Genomic DNA, 17606 nt, shown 5'->3' on the forward strand with positions numbered 1-17606 from the left:
GTGTGTGTTGTGGTGGGGGGTGTGTGGGGTGTGTGTGTGTGAGGTGGGGTATATGTGTGGTGTGTGTGGGGTGTGTGTGTATGTGGGGTGTGAGGTGGGGTGTGTATGTATGTGGGGTGTGTGTGAGGTGGGGTGTGTATGTATGTTGAGGTGGTGTGTGTGTGAGGTGGGGTGTGTGTTTATGTTGAGGTGGTGTGTGTGTGTGTGTGTGTGAGGTGGTGTGTGTGTGAGGTGGGGTGTGTGTATTGAGGTGGGGTGTGTGTGAGGTGTTGTTTGTGTGAGGTGGTGTGTGTGTGTACATGGGGTGTGTGTGAGGTGGTGTGTGTGTGTGTGTGTGTGAGGTGCTGTGTGTGTGTACGTGGGGTGTGTGAGGTGGGGCGTGTGTGTATATTGAGGTGGTGTGTGTGTGTGTGAGGTGGTGTATGTGAAGAGTATGTGGGTGTGTGTGAGGTGGTGTGTGTGTGTGTGAGGTGGTGTGTGTGTGTACATGGGGTGTGTGTGAGGTGGTATGTGTGTGGGGGTGTGTGTGTGAGGTGCTATGTGTGTGACATGGTGTGCGTGTGAGGTAGTGTGTATATGTTGAGGTGGTATGTGTGTGTGTGAGGTGGTGTATGTGAAGAGTATGTGGGTGTGTGTGTGTGAGGTGGTGTGTGTGTGTGAGGTGGGGTGTGTGTATTGAGATGGTGTGTGAGGTGGGGTATGTGTGTGTGAGGTGGGGTGTGTGTGTGTGAGGTGGGGTGTGTGTTTATGTTGAGGTTGTATGTGTGTGTGTGAGGTGGTGTGTGTGAGGTGGTGTGTGTGTGTACATGGGGTGTGTGTGACATGATGTGTATAAGGTAGTATGTATATGTTGAGGTTGTATGTGTGTGTGTGAGGTGGTGTGTTTGTGTATGTGGGGGGTGTGTGAGGTAGTGTGTGTATATTGAGGTGGTGTGTGTGTGTGAGGTGGTATGTGTGTGTTGAGGTGGTGTGTGTGTGTGAGGTGGTGTGTGTGTGAGGTGGTGTGTGTGTACATGGGGTGTGTGTGACATGGTGTGTGTGAGATAGTGTGTATATGTTGAGGTGGTATGCGTGTGTGTGAGGTGGTGTGTTTGTGTGTGTGGGGGGTGTGTGAGGTGGTGTGTGTGTGTGAGGTGGTATGTGTGTGTTGAGGTGGTGTATGCGTGTGAGGTGGGGTGTGTATGTTGAGGTGGGGTGTGTGTGTGAGGTGGTGTGTGTGTGAGGTGGGGTGTGTATGTTGAGGTGGTGTGTGTGTGTGGGTGGGGTGTGTGTGTGAGGTGGGGGGTGTGTGTGTGTGTGTGTTGAGGTGGTGTGGTGTGTGTGTGAGGTGGGGTGTGTGTGTACATGGGGTGTGTGTGAGGTGGGGTGTGTGTGTACATGGGGTGTGTGTGAGGTGGGGGGGGGTACAAGTGTCCAGGACCAAAGCACAAATTTCTACCCTGAAGAAACAGCCCTGACCCTTCAGAAAAAGGAATCTGAAGAATTTCCCAGGTTTCCGGCAGGGCAAGGGGAAACCTGCTTTCTTCTACCTTTTAATTAAAATGCCCCACCCCCTCCAAAACATCAAAATGCTCCAAACTGTCTCCATTAATCAACAAGGGAACGTCACGGAGGAAGGAGATTGGGGAGAACTGGAGACCAATAAGCAGAACTCTGGAGTAAAAGTCGGCCGTTTATAAAGCGGCACAAAGCAGATCTGTGATTTCATACATTTCTGGAGCGAGGCCTGGAGTCCAGGACAGAGGGCAGGGCGGCACCGTCAGGCTGGGAGGTGATGAATGAGTTATTTCAGAGCCACAGCCTGCAGCTTTCACAGATTCAGAAGGCACACGGTCCTTGCTCCGGGCAGGGGGTGCCTATAAATCCCTGTGTCAGCAGACAACTGAGAGATTCAGAAGATAAGACAGACACTGATAACCAAGAGTCTGAAAACAGAAAAGATGGTTCAGGTGGTGCAGGCAGGTGGCTGCCCACCGAAGATCTGGGTTCCCTTCCCTCATGCAGACTTGTTGCTGGGGGAGGTGGCTGCCCATATTTCCCAGTGGGCAGAAGAGATGCATGCCACTTTAGATTCTGCCCCCAGAAACCTCCTTATGAAACTCCAGCTCTCTCTGCCTATATCTGAGGGCTGGGTATCAATGTTCAGCGCTGAGAGCCAAGAGGTGAAGACAGAGGGTCTCCTTCAGCATCCCCCTCCCCATCAAGCTGGAAAGGAACAGAGCGCCTCCCCTGCTGCCTTCTCCAGAGGGTTAGACTTACAGGGATGAGAACTGAAGTCTGCCGGGTGAGCCCACCATGGTTTAGGGGTTCATCTGCTACAGTTTCCCTGGTGGCTCAGATGGTAAAGAATCTGTCTGCAATGCAGGAGACCCAGGTTTGATCCCTGGGTCGGGTAGAACCCCTGGAGAAGGGAATGGCAACCCGCTCCAGTATCCTTGCCTGGAGAATCCCATGCAGAGGAGCCTGGTGGGCTACAGTCCACGGGATCGCAAGAGCCGGACACAACTGAGTGACTAATGCTGCTGTTATAGTTACATCAACAATTAACTGACAGTTTAAAAAGAATATTGCTAAAGATGGCTGGTAGACAAGAAATTAGCAGATTGGGACTCCACCGGTGGTCCAGTGGCTTGGGGCTCTGAGTTCCGGAAGCAGGGGGCTCCGGTTCCATCCCTGGTCAGGGCACTAGTTCCTGAATGCTGCAGCTGAGACTCGGCTCAGCCAAATAAATAAAATATCTTTTAAAAAGATACTAGCAGACTACCAAGTTGTTAGAACATAATTAAGGGGTTGCAGTGCAGGTAAGAACAATGTAACTGGTAACTGAGCTCCACTGCACTCACTAAAAGGGGAACTGACTCCTAAGATGGTAATTTTTGAAGGAGTTGAATACTGGCCAAAGCTTGTTATGCTCTTTCCAATACACCATATTGCTCTCCTGGTCCATACAGTTTCTAAGGGCAGGATCCCAGTGTTTTATCTTGGCAGTCTCAAGTGCTAATCGGTGAAATCACAGTGCTATACTTCAAAAGTCTCTCAGACCTAGTTAAAAACTAGATAAGGTGTTCTGAAAATAATATGACACGTATGCTTTAGGAAAAATTTAAAGCAATAGGTAGGTCAGTGGTCAAGAATCTGCCCGCAAATGCAGGAGACTGGGTTTCGACCCCCTGGGTTGGGAAGATTCCCTCGAACAGGAAATGGCAACACGTTCCAGGATTCTTGCCTGGGAAATCCCATGGACAGAGAAGCCCCATGGGGTTGCAATGAGTTGGACACAACTGAGAACATATGAAAAAAATGAAAAGATGTTAGTAATTGTTTAAACTCTTGCTGCTATAACAAAGTACCATAGACTGCAGGGCTGATAAATGACAGAAACGTATTCCTCACAGTTCTGGAGGCTGAAGCCTGACATCAGGGTGCCAGCTGGCTGGAGTTCTGTCGAGAACCCTCTTCGGGCTGAAGACTGCTGACTTATGTCTTCACGTGGCAGGATGCAGGGAGGAAGCAAGCTCTTCTGTGACTCTAATCCCACACACAAGGGCTGCACCCTCATGACCTCACCCAGCACCTCCAAAGCCCCACCTGCTAGGTACCGTTACCTTTGGAAGTACAGTCTCAACATATGCATTTCAGGGGACACAAACATCCAGACCATAATAAAAATCCATTAAAGTTAATTAGTAATCAAAACTAAATTTCTAGTACTAGCAAGCTAACATGTTATCTGACAACTAACAGGCGAAGTGATAACTGAGAATGGAGACGCTCGATGACGTCTGGCTTTTCAGCCTACTTCCGCGTGGTGGCTGCTCTGTGTCCTGCCCACAGACAGACAACCCTGGGGAGCTCACCTCGCAAAGACTCACCGGCCCGGCGTGGCCCTGTTTCTCAAGAAGGGAAGGACATGCCTTTTCCCTGATGAATGACATTCCAGGCTCAGGGAACGGTGTCACCTTTGGGGTGGCCCTGCCTCCCCAGCTGACCCCAGAGTATCCACTCTATCCACTCAACACTGACCCCTCACCTCACAGGGTCTCAGGAAGAGGATTCCTGCCTAGGCCCGGTTCTCCTCCCAGTCCTGAGGGGAGCCCATGGGCATGCAGGTCCAGTGGGTGTGGCAGGCAAGTCCACCTCTGGGTGGGGCCAGGGCCAACCAGCCCTCAGCAATCCCAGAGGAGGCCTTCTGTGGTAGGAGGAAAGGATGGTCTGGGGAAGGGTATTGTGGGATGCTGCGAGGCCAGGCAGCTCTCCCCATGCCCACAGGCCCAGGCCAGGTCTCCCCTGCTCCTGTCCATGGGATTTTCCTTCTGGTATCCAGAATGGAGCCAAGTTGACCCCCTGACTTCGAGGTTCCACTGATGGGGCTCAAAGGTGATGGCTCAGGACTTCCCTGGTGGTCCAGTGGTTAAGAATCTGCCTTTCAATGCAAGGGATGCGGGTTTGATCCCTGGTTGGGGAACTAAGACCCCACATGCTACGGGGCAACCGAGCCCAAGCATCACAATGAAGATCCTGTGTATCGCAGCCAAGACCTGACATGGCCAAATAAATCTGTAAATATTAAAGGTGATGGGTCCCTGGGCGAGCTCAGGCCCGGGCTCAGAGAGAAAGTCGAGATCTGTCCCTGGGCACCAGGGAGGTGCTCACCCAGATGTCCTCGGATCAGTGAGTGTGGGCTTGGCAGGTTCTTGAGAACTAGAGAGAGAGTCAGAAATCAAGGCTGTGTTGGCAAACCCAGGAGGTTCAGGGCTGGTCTGTATCAAGGCCTGTGGGAAGCAGTGCAGCGGAGCAGGGTCGGACTCACGCCTCTGCCAGCCTCTTCTGTGGTAAGGCTCCCAGAACAGGGCCGAGCACACAGCTAGCCTTCAGAAAGCGGCAAATGTTCTTACTGCTGCTGGTACGAGGGCATCTCAGGCACACCCAGTAGGGTGTTCCACACAGGCTGGCTCTTTCAGAGGCCAGACAAGACCTGGAATCCAAGAGCAGAGCTGGAGGCGCATGGAGGTGAATCATGAGTGTCGGATTCCAGGCGCCTGACTCGGGCAGGCCTGGCCGCCACCTTCCCCCAGGGCCTTGTTACCCCTGCCTCCCCTCCGTCACGTGGGCAGATGTGATGGAGACCTGGTGTGAGGTCACCCATTCTGGACGATCGCTGGCCCCACCCTTGGATCCGGGGCCTCTGCCCACAGGACGGTCTTTCCCCAGCTGTTCCCCGCCGCCCCCTCCCTGCCAGCACCGCTCACCCACCCACTCTGGGGATTCCCTCTTGTTCACGGCTGGCCACCCCGGATTCCAATCTCCAGACTCATCCGCTTGGAGGAGAGTTTCTGGCCACCCACCCTCTGAAAAGCCAGACAGGGATCAGCCCACGAAACAGATGTTTTCTGCTTGCTCGTCTCAGAGGAAGAAATGGCGGGGGGAGGGGGTGCAGACTTTTCTCATTTGGTCTACCCTGATGTCATCCACAGTTAAGAGCATTTACTTCCAGAGCTAAATTCTGTCTGGTGGTACCACTGGGCTTTTCCAGGGGTACCCCTGAGTGGAATGAGCACAGAATGGGGTTGGAAATACTCCCATCACTCACTGTCGGGCCTTGAGCAAGCCTCGGCCTGGGTGAGTCATGGTCTTGTCATCTGCAGAAGGGGGATGACGGCTTCCGGTTTCACTTCATCACTGTCTCTAATGCAGTGGCGCTGCCTGGAGCCCCCCAGCCCAGGGTACCAGGGCAGCCCCGAGGTAGCTCGGCTTGTCCTCACCCCATCCTGCACTCATCCGCGTCTCTTGTGACTTGGCGTCTGTCTGGAGCCTTTCCTTGCCCCCCAGGCCGCCTGCTTCTCAAGCTTGGACTCGCGCCCTCTCTCCTAGTGGTGGTCACCTTGAGCGCTCCCCCAGTCCTCCTCACAGGCAGGGGCGCCTAGCCCCAGCTCTCACACATGCTGGTTGCCGACGGCTCGACTGTGCTCCTCTCCGGAAACCTACCCTGAGCCAGTGGGAGTCCCTCCATCCCAAGATGCCCAGAAAGTTATTAACTACCTCCCTCCACTCTGGGCTGGCCCACAGCCAGTGATGGACGGATCTGGGGTACAAAAGCCCAGCCTGCTTCAAGGAGCACCTGCGGTGAGGTGAGTCAGGAGTGTCGGGCGGCATTCCGCAGGGCCGCATACACACGCCAGAGCTCCAGTTTAGAATTCCTGGGACAGAAAGAACAAGCTGTATTTCCTCCCAAGACACCCCACTTCTTCCCTCCTGGAAGGCAGGTTGGAGAAAGCATGAGCCATGAACAGGAAGGCAGAAAGGGGGCTGAATCCTGGCTCGAGTGGTTACCAGCGGCAGGACGTAGGTAACTTGCTGTACTTCGCTAGGCTTCGGTTTCCTTCCTTAAAGACTGTGGGCCATAATTCTCACTTTGCAGCATTGCTGTGAGGCTTGAAGAGCAGCAGCAAAACCCTCTGCATGGTGCTTGGTGCACACAATGACCCTGGAGGCTTGTCTGCCTCCTTCCCTTCCCTCCCTGGGAGGAGAAAGACCAAGAGGGCGGCAGGCGGTGGAGGCCGGGGCAGCAGGTGCAGGAACCAAGCCCTCGGGCCTGAGTGGTGGCGCGGCAGGAATGTCATCAGCCCAGGTGCATGGCTGTGTGCGCTAGTAGCCTCCTAATTCCAACCTGGGCTCAGATCTGGAATCAAACCACCTAGAGATGAAAACTGAAGCCAACTTCGGATGCTCAGCTTTAGGTTTGGAGTCTATCCTGTCTGAGCACTGGCCTGCCAAGGGCCATGAGTGGCTTGCAAGGATCTCTGGTAGACTTCTTCATGTGGCCTCACATCACCAGGCCATCTGCCCCCAGAAGCCTCAGGCCATCAATCAGGGAACCCTAAGCCAAGGCAGCACAGAGGCAACAGGAACAATGGCCACTCCATGCAGTCACGAGGCATCCCTAGAGAGCCCCAAGCTTCCAGCCAACATCAGTCTAGTACTTCCAGCAAGACGGGCAATGAGGTGAGGGGACTGGCAGACATGGAGCGTGGCACAAGGCGATTTGCAGGCCAGAGGACTGGGGTTTGGATCTGGTTCTTCCACTTACTGTGGGGCCGTGCTAAAGAATCCACGTGCTGATGCAGGAGATGCAAGAGACTCGGGTTCGATCCCAAGGTTGGGAAGATGCCCTGGAGAAGGAAATGGCACCCCACTCCAGTATTCTTGCCTGGAAAATCCCATGGACAGAGGAGCCTGGCAGGCTACACTCCACCGGGTTGCAAAAGAGCTGGACATGACTTGGTGACTTAACAACAGCAACAACAAAAAGCTTCTACTTATTAGCTGTGCAAACTGAGCGAATCACTGAACCTCAGAACCTGGGTTTCTTCATATTTATGACAGACACATTCTTTCCCTCTAGGGTTTTAGCGGAAATTAAATGACATAATGCAAGGGAACTTGTTCAGTCCAGGTTTTGACCTAATCAAGGCAGTTAATAAAGGACTGAGATCATTCCCCACCCCAGCGATCAGGTTCTTCTGTTCAATTGTTCCATTACACCAACTAGCTCAGTGATACCAACGAGCTCATCTGTTTTCAAAACTTTGTTCTCCTCTTAGAGAAGAAGTTCTTGGAAGCCATGCTGTTTAGTCCAGTGGTCTTGAAGCTTTACTCAGCCACTATTCTAGCCAGATTATGTGCTAATAAAGGGATCCCTGCCCTCGTCTTACTGACAGACTCAAGATCACTTAGCTTACTTTAGGAGTAAACAAGACAATGAGGCAAATGCACTCACTCTCCTCCTTGAACCAAAGGTAGATCCTCATGTTTGCTTGTAGTGAACCTGCATTTGTTGGGACATGCCATAGGATTTGGTCCACTCAGGCCAGCTCTGGGAACATCTTTAATACCTGCTCCAGAGTTCTGGCCCCTGCCTTCCCTTCCAGTCCAAGTCTTTCCTGACTTTGCTTCGCTGTGCTTTGGTCCTGGACCAAATTCATCCCAGTTAAGCTGAAGGTCAGGGAGAGAAAGGACTAGTTAGACATTATGGTTCAAATGAATCAATTAATCCAATGGTTCTCAAACTTAGCTGGCCATTAGAATCACCTGTGGAACACCTGTGTCGGCTCCCCTTGCAGCTCAGACTGTAAAGAATCTGCCTGCAATTCAGGAGACCCGAGTTCCTGGGTTAGGAAGATCCCCTGGAGAAGGGAATGGCTACTCACTCCAGTACTCTTGCCCAGAGAATTCCATGGGCAGAAGAGCCTGGCAGGCTATGGTCCAAGGGGTCGCAAAGAGTCGGACATGACTGAACAACTAACAATCAACAATCAGTCAAGTGTGGAGATTCTATTAATAAGATCCCTGATGCCCAAGTGCACTTGAGATCAGTTATACCAGGATTTCTGGGCATGGGGACCAGGCAGAGTATTAAGCTTGACCCAAGTGACTGAGCTGCTGTTTCTGAGTCAGTACTGTCTACCATGGTTGGTAAGTTTCCCATGCATCCCACTTTATAACAGTCCACATGGAGTCAGGCACATAGCCAGTGCTTCAGAGAATAACAGAATAACTCAGTGTGTTCCTGATTAACTCCTAGAATTGGAATATGGTGACTATTCTAGGATCACACATTTGTCCCGAAGTCATACATGACAAACATTTTATTCCATTAAAAAAACACTCATCTGTTACTGCTGAACTGCAGGGGACCACATTTGAGCCAACTTCAGAAAAAGGCATCAGGGAACAAATACAGATTTTCAGCATCACAACATGTCTGGATTCTCCTCCCCTCCACATATTAAACAGTACTCAGTGGATTGAGGCCAGTTCTGTTAAGAGCACCTAACCTCTGACTTCACCAAAACCCAGGATCACCCTAACATACATCACACAGGGGTCTTCCTGGCAGCCAGCTGCTGTGGATGGAGCACAGGAGGCAACACCCGGATGGCACCAGCACCCCCACCCCCACTGGCGGTGGGCTCGTTCTTCCTGACAACAGGCTCTGGGGGGCCACACCCAGGGCGGCACTGCCATGTGGGGCGCACATGAGCAGACACCCTGTTAGCTGTGGTGGGCTCTGAGATGGGTTCCGGCCAGGCTGGAAGCAGCTTGGTTCCACTTCACTTCCCAGCAAACGTGACACCCTGAGGGGGCAGTCAGGAGGGGCTGCTCCCCATTCAGTGCCAAGCAGTGCTTTGCCCGAGGGCCTGAAGATCGGCATCAGAGCAGGCCGGGCAGGTGGGTCCAGCTGAGCCTGGGTGGAAACAGTCAGCCAGACAGGGCTGAGGAGCCGGGGTGCAGGCCGCCAGACTAGCCCTGCTTGCCTCTTGATTCCCAGCGATTTCTTCTTCATCTTCTTTTTGGCTGTGCCAGCCATGCAGGATCTTAGTTTCCCAACTAGGGATCGAACCAGCGTCCAGAGCAGTGAAAGTCCAAACCACCAGACGGCCAGGGAATTCCTCCAAGCGACTTCTGAAGACGCCAGTGTCCATGCCGCACGTTTATATCTGGATCCAGCCTGCAGGCAGGAGACTCTCTGCCGTGAGGCTGAGGCTCCATCATCGATCAACAGTGACTGCTCGAGCTGCTCCTGAGCCCCCCCGACATCCTCGGTGTAGCCTCACGCTCCTCAGACCCGCTGAAGGCAGTGCAGTTTCTGGGGTCCAGAGGCGCCCAGGCTGCTAGAGAGGCTTCATGTTCAGGCTCATCTGCTTCTCTTTTCACCTTCCTGCTCCCACCCGGCCAAATCTCTGGGGGCTTCACGTGGGGCTAGATACTTCCCTCACCTGCAATGGCGGAGGTATGTGCTCCCCACCCCACTTCACTCATATTTCTCCTCTGCCCCTACCCACCCTCACCCCAGCACCAGATCACACTGCAGAGGCGCCCTGCGGATGCCAGCCGTCAGAATGCCAAGGCAGACATTCAAGACACTGGGCTTTTCCCTGAGCCGGGGCCCCAGACTCCTTCCTTCGCCCCAGACCTGGAGGAGGGGCCGCAGCGGGCCTGCAGTCACTCCTGCACCAGGAAGTTGATGAGAGCGGTGCGCGGAGAGAGGAAGGCCTTCTTGATGCTTCGCCCCTGTAAGAGCCTGACACCCAACTCGCTCTGGAGAACCAGTTCGTGGACTTTGTCCTGGTCCTGGGCGACATTCTGGGGCACGGGGACTTTGCCGCAGGCTTTGTTGTTGATCTGAGAAGGCGAAGAGAGACAACCCATGAGGAAAGCCCGGGGGTGTAGGCAGCCTAACACTCACTGCCCCTAAAGGGTGTTGCTGTCTCTGTGTGGGGAGAGGGTGTGGGAAGAGAGAAAGAAAAGGTGGCACCCAGCTACCCAGAAGAGCGAAGTGTAGTGAGATGGGTGGGATTAATGCCTGAATACCGTAGAGAGGGCAGGGGTGCCACCCCGTGTTTCCTGAATGCTGCCCCCATCACACTTTGGTGGGAATTATGTCAAAAACTCTCAGCATGAGATGGTTTAGGCTGCATTCAGGAGGAGAGGGATAACTGTGTTCCTGAAGATCACATCGAGTTCAGATCTGGCTACAGGGCGTTTCATGTGGACTAATTAATTTCTGCGGAACGTGGGCAACCTCCCTTCCTGATGACTGGCTCCAGAAAGGGGCGTTCACGTGTGACAACCTGGAAACAGGATTCACATCACCCTAAAATGGGCCGGTACAGTTCCAGATGTTCAAGCTGGATTTAGAAAAGGCAGAGGAACCAGAGATCAAATTGCCAACATCCGCTGGATCATCAAAAATGCAAGAGAGTTCCAGAAAAACATCTACTTTTGCTTTATTGACTACGCCAAAACCTTTGACTGTGTGGATCACCACAAACTGTGGAAAATTCTGAAAGAGATGGGAATACTAGACCACCTGACCTGCCTCCTGAAAAATCTGTATGCAGGTCAATAAGCAACAGTTAGAACTGGACATGGAACAGACTGGTTCCAAATAGGAAAAGGAGTATGTCAAGGCTGTATATTGTCACCCTGCTTATTTAACTTAAATGCAGAGTACATCATGAGAAATGCTGGGCTGGATGAAGCACAAGCTGGAATCAAGATGGCCGGGAGAAATATCAATAACGGATGATACCACTCTATGGCAGAAAATGAAGAAGAACTAAAGAGCCTCTTGATGAAAGTGAAAGAGGAGAGTGAAAAAGTTGGCTTAAAACTCAACATTCAGAAAACTAAGATCATGGCATCTGGTCCCATCACTTCATGGCAAATAGATGGGGAAACAGTGGAAACAGTGACAGACTTTATATTTTTTGGCTCCAAAATCACTGCAGATGGTGACTGCAGCCACGAAATTAAAAGATGCTTGCTCCTTGGAAGAAAAGCTATGACCAACCTAGATAGCATATTGAAAAGCAGAGACATTACTTTACTAACAAAGGTCCATCTAGTCAAAGCTAAGGTTTTTCCAGTGGTCATATATGGATGTGAGAGTTGGATTTTAAAGAAAGCTGAGCGCCAAAGAATTGATGCTTTTGAACTGTGGTGTTGGAGAAGACTCTTGAGAGTCCCTTGGACTGCAAAGAGATCCAACCAGTCCATCCTAAAGGAAATCAGTCCTGAATACTCATTGGAAGGACTGATGCTGAAGCTATAATACTTTGGCCACCTGAGCAAAAAACTGACTCACTGGAAAAGACGCTGATGCTGGGCTAGATTGAAGGCAGTAGGAGAAGGGGACAACAGAGGATGAAATGGTTGGATGGCATCACTGACGCAATGGACATGAGTTTTGAGTAGGCTCTGGGAGTTGGTGATGGACAGGGAAGCCTGGTATGCTGTAGTCCATGGGGTCGCAAAGAGTTGGACATGACTGAGTGACTGAACTGAACAGTTCTAGACACCAGTGGCATTATTCACTGAATGTTGGTTCAATGATTTGATGTGAAGGTTAAATTTCACATCAAATATGAACTGATATTGTTGCTAAGGAAAGTGACATGTGATCCAGATGGCTTCTGAACAGCTTCCTCTGTCCCAGCGGCTCCTGTCAGAATGCTTACGTTTCTTTCGTGAATGCTCCAGTTTTTAACTTGGAAAATAAAGTCACTGTATTATGAAAAATTACCGGGAAGAACTTCTGAAGTTTCAACCAAAGCATATTATCCAGGATCCCTCAGTCACCCATTTATCTTTTCAGATTTCTATAGACTTAGTGGCATTTTTAGAGGCTGTATTGGCCTAGATCGCTGTGCTGTGCTGTGTGTGCTAAGACACTTCAGTTGTGTCCGATTCTGCAACCCCATGGACTAAGAGGATCTTCCTGACTTGGATGGAACCCGCGGCTCTTCCATCGCCTGCATTGGCAGGAGGGTTCTTTACCACTAGCGCCACCTAGAGGACAGGATGGGAGGCGGGTTCTTTACTACTCGCACCACCTAGACGATGGGATAGAAGACAAAGACGACATCACCTCAAACAGTGGCTGCTTGCCTTTAGGAAGGTCTCCAGGTCCCTAGCTGGTGGCCTTGCTAACTTCAGCCCTTTGGTCTTGCCACCTCCACTTCACCACTTGGCCTGGGTCCAGGCCTCTGTGTTGTTCTCTAGGACTTCTCCAACAGCTGCCTGGTGGGCCCCTGGCCACGAGCGCTGTCCCCCTACCCCTAAGCGCCCCATCCACTGCTCACTGACAGGAGCCCCACAGTGGCTCATGACAATAAAGACACTTGTTGTCTGAGCTCTCTCTCTGTCTCTGTGCCAGGCACCGCGCTCCACAAGCCACCTGAGAGACCCTGTCGATCCCCGTCACAGGCCCGTGAGGTAGGTCACTGCCATTCCATCCCCGATTCTCAGAGGGCCAAGCTGAGGGACGGGAATGTGAAGCCACAGACCAGGTCCCCACTCCAGCCAGCGCTGGAGATGGGATGACCCCCGGAGCCCCTCTCTTCCCTACCAGCCCCCAGCTGCTCCAGATGCAGTCCAGCCCTCTCTCGAGAGTGGCCCTGCCTCTCTCCAGCCCCTCCTCGGCTCCCGGTGCAGGGAGGGCTTCCCCCGCTGTGGCTCCTTCCCTCCACCAGGGAAAAGCTGCTCCTTTTTCAAAGCCAAGGTCACGTCCTCTTCCTCAGGACACATTCCCCAATGCCCCAGCTGCCAGAGGCAGCGACGCCTATGCCAGCAGCGGTTACCATCTACCAAGCAAGTTACCAAGCCCCCCAAGGGACCAAGCCCTGTGCTGCCACTGTTTCCTCCTCGTGAGATGGGGCCTCGTCTGTGAAATGGGGAGAACAGCAGGCTGCTGGGCTGCTGTGCAGGATCAATGAGTTAGTATCTGGAAAGTTCTAAGGGCAGAGCCGGCTTCTTAGTCAATGCTCACTGCGTGTTAGTGGGTTTTGTCATTAGTGCCTCTAGAAGCAGGTTAAGCACTCCTGGCATGCTCCATTTAATTCTTGGCATAATCAGGTGAGGCAGACCCTGGATTTGCCTCCCATTTTCTAACTGAGGAAACTGCGGCTTAGAGAGATGAAGCATTTTGCAAAGTGAGGTGGTCCAAGTCCCAGGCTCTTATGTCTTAACTTGGAGGCTACACAAATTGTCAGTGTGCATGACAACATGTGTGCCTCCCCAGACCGTTGCTCCTGGTGCCAGGCTCCACGGACATGAGGCGGTGCCTCTGGGCTCAGAGGACAGGGGTGCGGCTGAACTGAGTTGTGCTGGGTCACACGGTCTGTGCTGCAGCTTCTATTTCTGGCCTTGGCACTCAGTGAGATCACGCGGAGACAGGCCAGCAGGCCTCGACACCCCGACCCCGAGTCTGTTGAGCTGGGTGTGCTTGCAGGGAGCCCTATGCATTTTAAATCTTGAATTTTTATTTCAATGAAAATCTAAGATTATTTTACCAATTATCAAAACTCAATTTCTTTTCCATGGTGGTTAATTTAAAATGGAAAGACATTTTCAGACTAGAACTTCAGCGTCTCAAGTTGGCATTTCTGGGACTTTCCTTGTGGTCCAGTGGTTCAGACTCTGCAGCGGGAGTTGGTTTGATCCTTGGTCAAGGGAACTAAGATCCCACAGGCTGCAGGGTGTGGCCAAAAAAAAAAAAAAGTTGGCCTTTCTCAGCTGAGCTTAGAAGTATACAAGAGAATATACAAGTATACAAGAAGTATACGAGTCCTAAGAAGTATACGAGTCCTTACAAGTATATAAGAGAATTATTTCTTAGAAATGTTAATCAGACTAAAGAAATCACCTCTCTGAGGCACAGGCTAGTTTTGAGGACTCTGGGAAGAAGCCTCGCCAGGCAGCCTCAGCTCCTCGCCCTCTGTGGGCAGGTGAGCAGGAGGGACATTGAGGGACTGGGTGCCAGGGGAGAGGGTGAGGACAAAGAGTGGCTGACAAGGAGCCAGTCTCCTGGGGGCTTCTGTCCTTCCCAACGTGGACCTGCCCGCAGGGCCCAGGGTTGGCAGACGCAGCAGCCGGGGACCGGCAGGCCTGGCCACCCCTCAGCCTCTGGGTGACTTGTTTGCGGCACGTTCCACAGTTTGCAATCGTTTTGTCTCTATTTATCTTTTCCACCAGGCTTTAAGCTCCACGAGGGCAGGGACCTGGGTTATGGTATTTGGCTTTGGGCCCTAAGAGCCTGTGTTAAGGTAGAGGAGGCAACTGGATAATGACTGAGGAGTAAACAAACGTGGGCCAAGCGATGAGCTCTCTGAGCCTGTGTCCTCAGCTTAAAAAAAGAAAATGAGGACAGTGATGCCTACCTTTCAGGGTGATGAGAGTCGGGATGCAAATCGGCTGGCCCACGTGTGGTTCAGACTAAAAGGTCTACCCCTTGTTTTCTTTCCCTCTTCAGCCACATCAGCATATTGAAGAGATATTCGTCACAATGGGTCTCAGATTAAGCAAACTAAAAGCATAAGGATAAACTAGAGCAGAATTACTTGCTCTATACTATAATTGACTACTTCTACGTACTTAAAATGATCAACTTTACCAAAAAAGAGATTTCATGTAGCCTTCCTGAAATACATTTTGCAGAGTGAGGGATTCTATGCCCACCACCTCACTATCACCCTACCCTTTCCAAAAGCCAAGAGCAGTTGAATGAAACCTAGAGAGCCTGAAACACAATGGGAATGAAGAAAGTTAGAACACCTAAGGCAGGACAGGTTGATTCTTTCCATGCTCTCAAAAGCTCGAGGGCCACCAGTTTTCTGCTCATAAGATTTTGGGATGTGGTGACCTCAAAACTGAAGGTGCTGGCAAAGCAAGACAGGCTGGAAGGTCGGGCAGAGAGTCGGGTGGGCTAGCAAGGCCTGGCGAGAAACCTCCAGACCCGGCCGTGTGTGTGTGTAAGAGTATGTGTGTGTGTGTGTCAGATTCCCCCGGGTGTAGGGGGCCTCGGGAGGCACTCACCAGAACTGCCATCTGCACGACCTCGGGCTGCTGGAGGAACTGTGGGTCCACGGTGGGCCAGGCCTGAAGCAGCACGGTGGCGTCCCAGGCGTAGTGGGCACACAGCTTCTGTGGCACCAGCGCCAGGCCTGCAACAGGGAGACACGGAGGGTTACTGAGCACACAAGAGCAGGCTGTACAGCGTCTGTCCCGACATGGCCTGCCCTGGAGCCAGCTGAGGCCCCAGGGGCCCCACCATGGCTTTCCACAGCCCACCAGGGGCCCCCAGTTCCTTCGGCCTTGCTCATCATCCCAGCTTATTTATTAAATATATTTTGGCCATAGGAGGCTAGTTTGGGGGAGAATGGATACAGTGTATATGTACGATTGAGTCCCTTTGCTGTTCAACTGAAACCACCACAATATTGTTAATCAGTCAAACCCCCAAAACAAAAACTTTAAAGTTCGGGGGAAAAAATTGTTTTTTGACTGCACCAAGCGGCATGTGGGATCCCAGCTCCCTGGCCAGGGATCGAACCTGCATCCCCTGCACTGGAAGCGTGGAGTCTTAACCACTGGACCGCCAGAGAACTACCATCCCAGTTTACAGGTAGCTTTCTTTTTCTTTTTTTTTCAATGATATCCAAAGCCATAGAGACGGGTGAACACACTGTTCTTAAGTGTGCATTTGGGGAAGTAAGGCTGCTGACTTCCCTCGGTCTCTGCAGTCCCGCTGGTGAAGGAATCCTTTGTGCCGATCCCAAAGTAATGAGCTGTGTTCGCTTCCTCTCTGGCCCAAGAATACTTGTGGTCTGAGAGGGCCTCCCACCCAATCCTTTGACTCCTAATCCACTGGGCCAACATGCTGAGAACAGCAGAGTGCTCCTTCTGGACCTACTCAGAGGGAGCTCAGCTTCTCAGCTAAAACTTCCTCTCGTGAGAGGCTCCCGCCACTTCCAAATTGGAAAGAGCTGTCCTTGGCTCAGGGTGGGTCCAACCCGAGGAAGCTGGGAGGAATGAAAGCCTCTCCAGTCTTGAGTTCCCCAGTGCTTCGCGCTGCAGCCCCCACAGCCGAGGAGGCTCAGCACCCCAGAGATGCTCACGGCCAGTAGTCTGCAGTTTAGGGCTTCAACCAGGGCCTCTCTAGCAGGGAGGGTTCAGCCTCTGAGCCTCTGCTGATATCAGGAGTACAAAAGATGCCCCCAAATGTGAAGGAAGTACACGGGGCAAAAAAACCGATGCCTGGGCAATTGTGGCCTGGAACCTCATCGCCGCCTCCTGGTCCTCCCAGAGGCAGGCCTTGAGCGAGTGGGCACGTACATGTGGCCAGTGTGCCCATGTGGGGGGCGCTGCCATGGCAATGGCACAACCCTCACACTGTGAGTGGTTTCTCCAGGGCTGGTAGAGGTGGCGTGGCCCTTGCATTCCACGGCCCCCACCCCCACCTCTTATTATCAGCCTTGAGACCAGCAGATATATTTGAAGTTTGAGTCTGGGACAGAGGAAAGGAATCCCACCAATGCCAGTCCCGAACACTGGGCTGTGAGTTGATAATGTTTTATTTTCTTTGATGACAAAAGTGATGCATACTCCTTGCAGAAAATTTGTAAAAAGTCAACAAACAAACAAACAAACAAATGCTCACATGGATAGCATCTATAAAACTTTTTATTTTGAAAGAAAGATAGTAATGTAATGTATTGAATGAATATTTGTATGATATTGTATCCACAGAATCCAGCCAAACCACCACCTGGATCATGCTATAGACACAGTTTTGGATTCTCTTTTCTCCTATGTTTTAAACTAGTAATCAGCTTCATGGAAAATGATGACACACAATAGTATATATACTGTGGTCATAGTTTTGGCAAATGTTTACATAAACAGATAGAAAAGTTGAGGAAGAAAAACAGCAGAATGCGGGGGGCGTTCTGCACCTGGACTTCTCTCTCTTCAGATGGCCCCTCCGCCCCATTCTCGGCTCCTGCTCCTGCTGAAACCCCAGCAGCGGGCCTCAGACACCCTCACTCTGCCCTCCAGCAGCCCTTCCCTGTTTCCGGTCCCTCACCTGTCTTTGCTCCATTCTGGGTAACTGCGCGAGATCCGTTCCTCAGTTCTCTAATTTTCTTATCAACTGTATCAGATGTGCTATTGAACTCATTCACAGCGTTTTATTTCCAAAGTTATGATTTTCAGTTCTATTAAGCGCTGTGTTGTTTTCCTAATTTGCTGGACTTTTATAGCTTTTG

General features: G+C 51.8%; 1 protein-coding gene across 1 annotated transcript in view; it reads right to left on the reverse strand.

Annotated features, from left to right (window-relative positions):
• Positions 1-8630: 8630 nt before the first annotated feature.
• LARS2 (leucyl-tRNA synthetase 2, mitochondrial) overlaps positions 8631-17606 on the reverse strand; it is a 145693-nt gene continuing 136717 nt past the window's right edge. Inside the window, exons 20-21 of the mRNA XM_069560888.1 lie at positions 15376-15503; positions 8631-10182 (exon numbers count right to left, since the gene is read on the reverse strand). Of these exons, the coding sequence (XP_069416989.1) occupies positions 10003-10182; positions 15376-15503 (308 nt within the window). The 3' untranslated portion in view covers positions 8631-10002. The remainder of the gene's footprint in view (positions 10183-15375; positions 15504-17606) is intronic.

This window comes from Ovis canadensis, chromosome 19 (genome assembly GCF_042477335.2).
Source record: "Ovis canadensis isolate MfBH-ARS-UI-01 breed Bighorn chromosome 19, ARS-UI_OviCan_v2, whole genome shotgun sequence".
Lineage (NCBI taxonomy): Eukaryota > Metazoa > Chordata > Mammalia > Artiodactyla > Bovidae > Ovis > Ovis canadensis.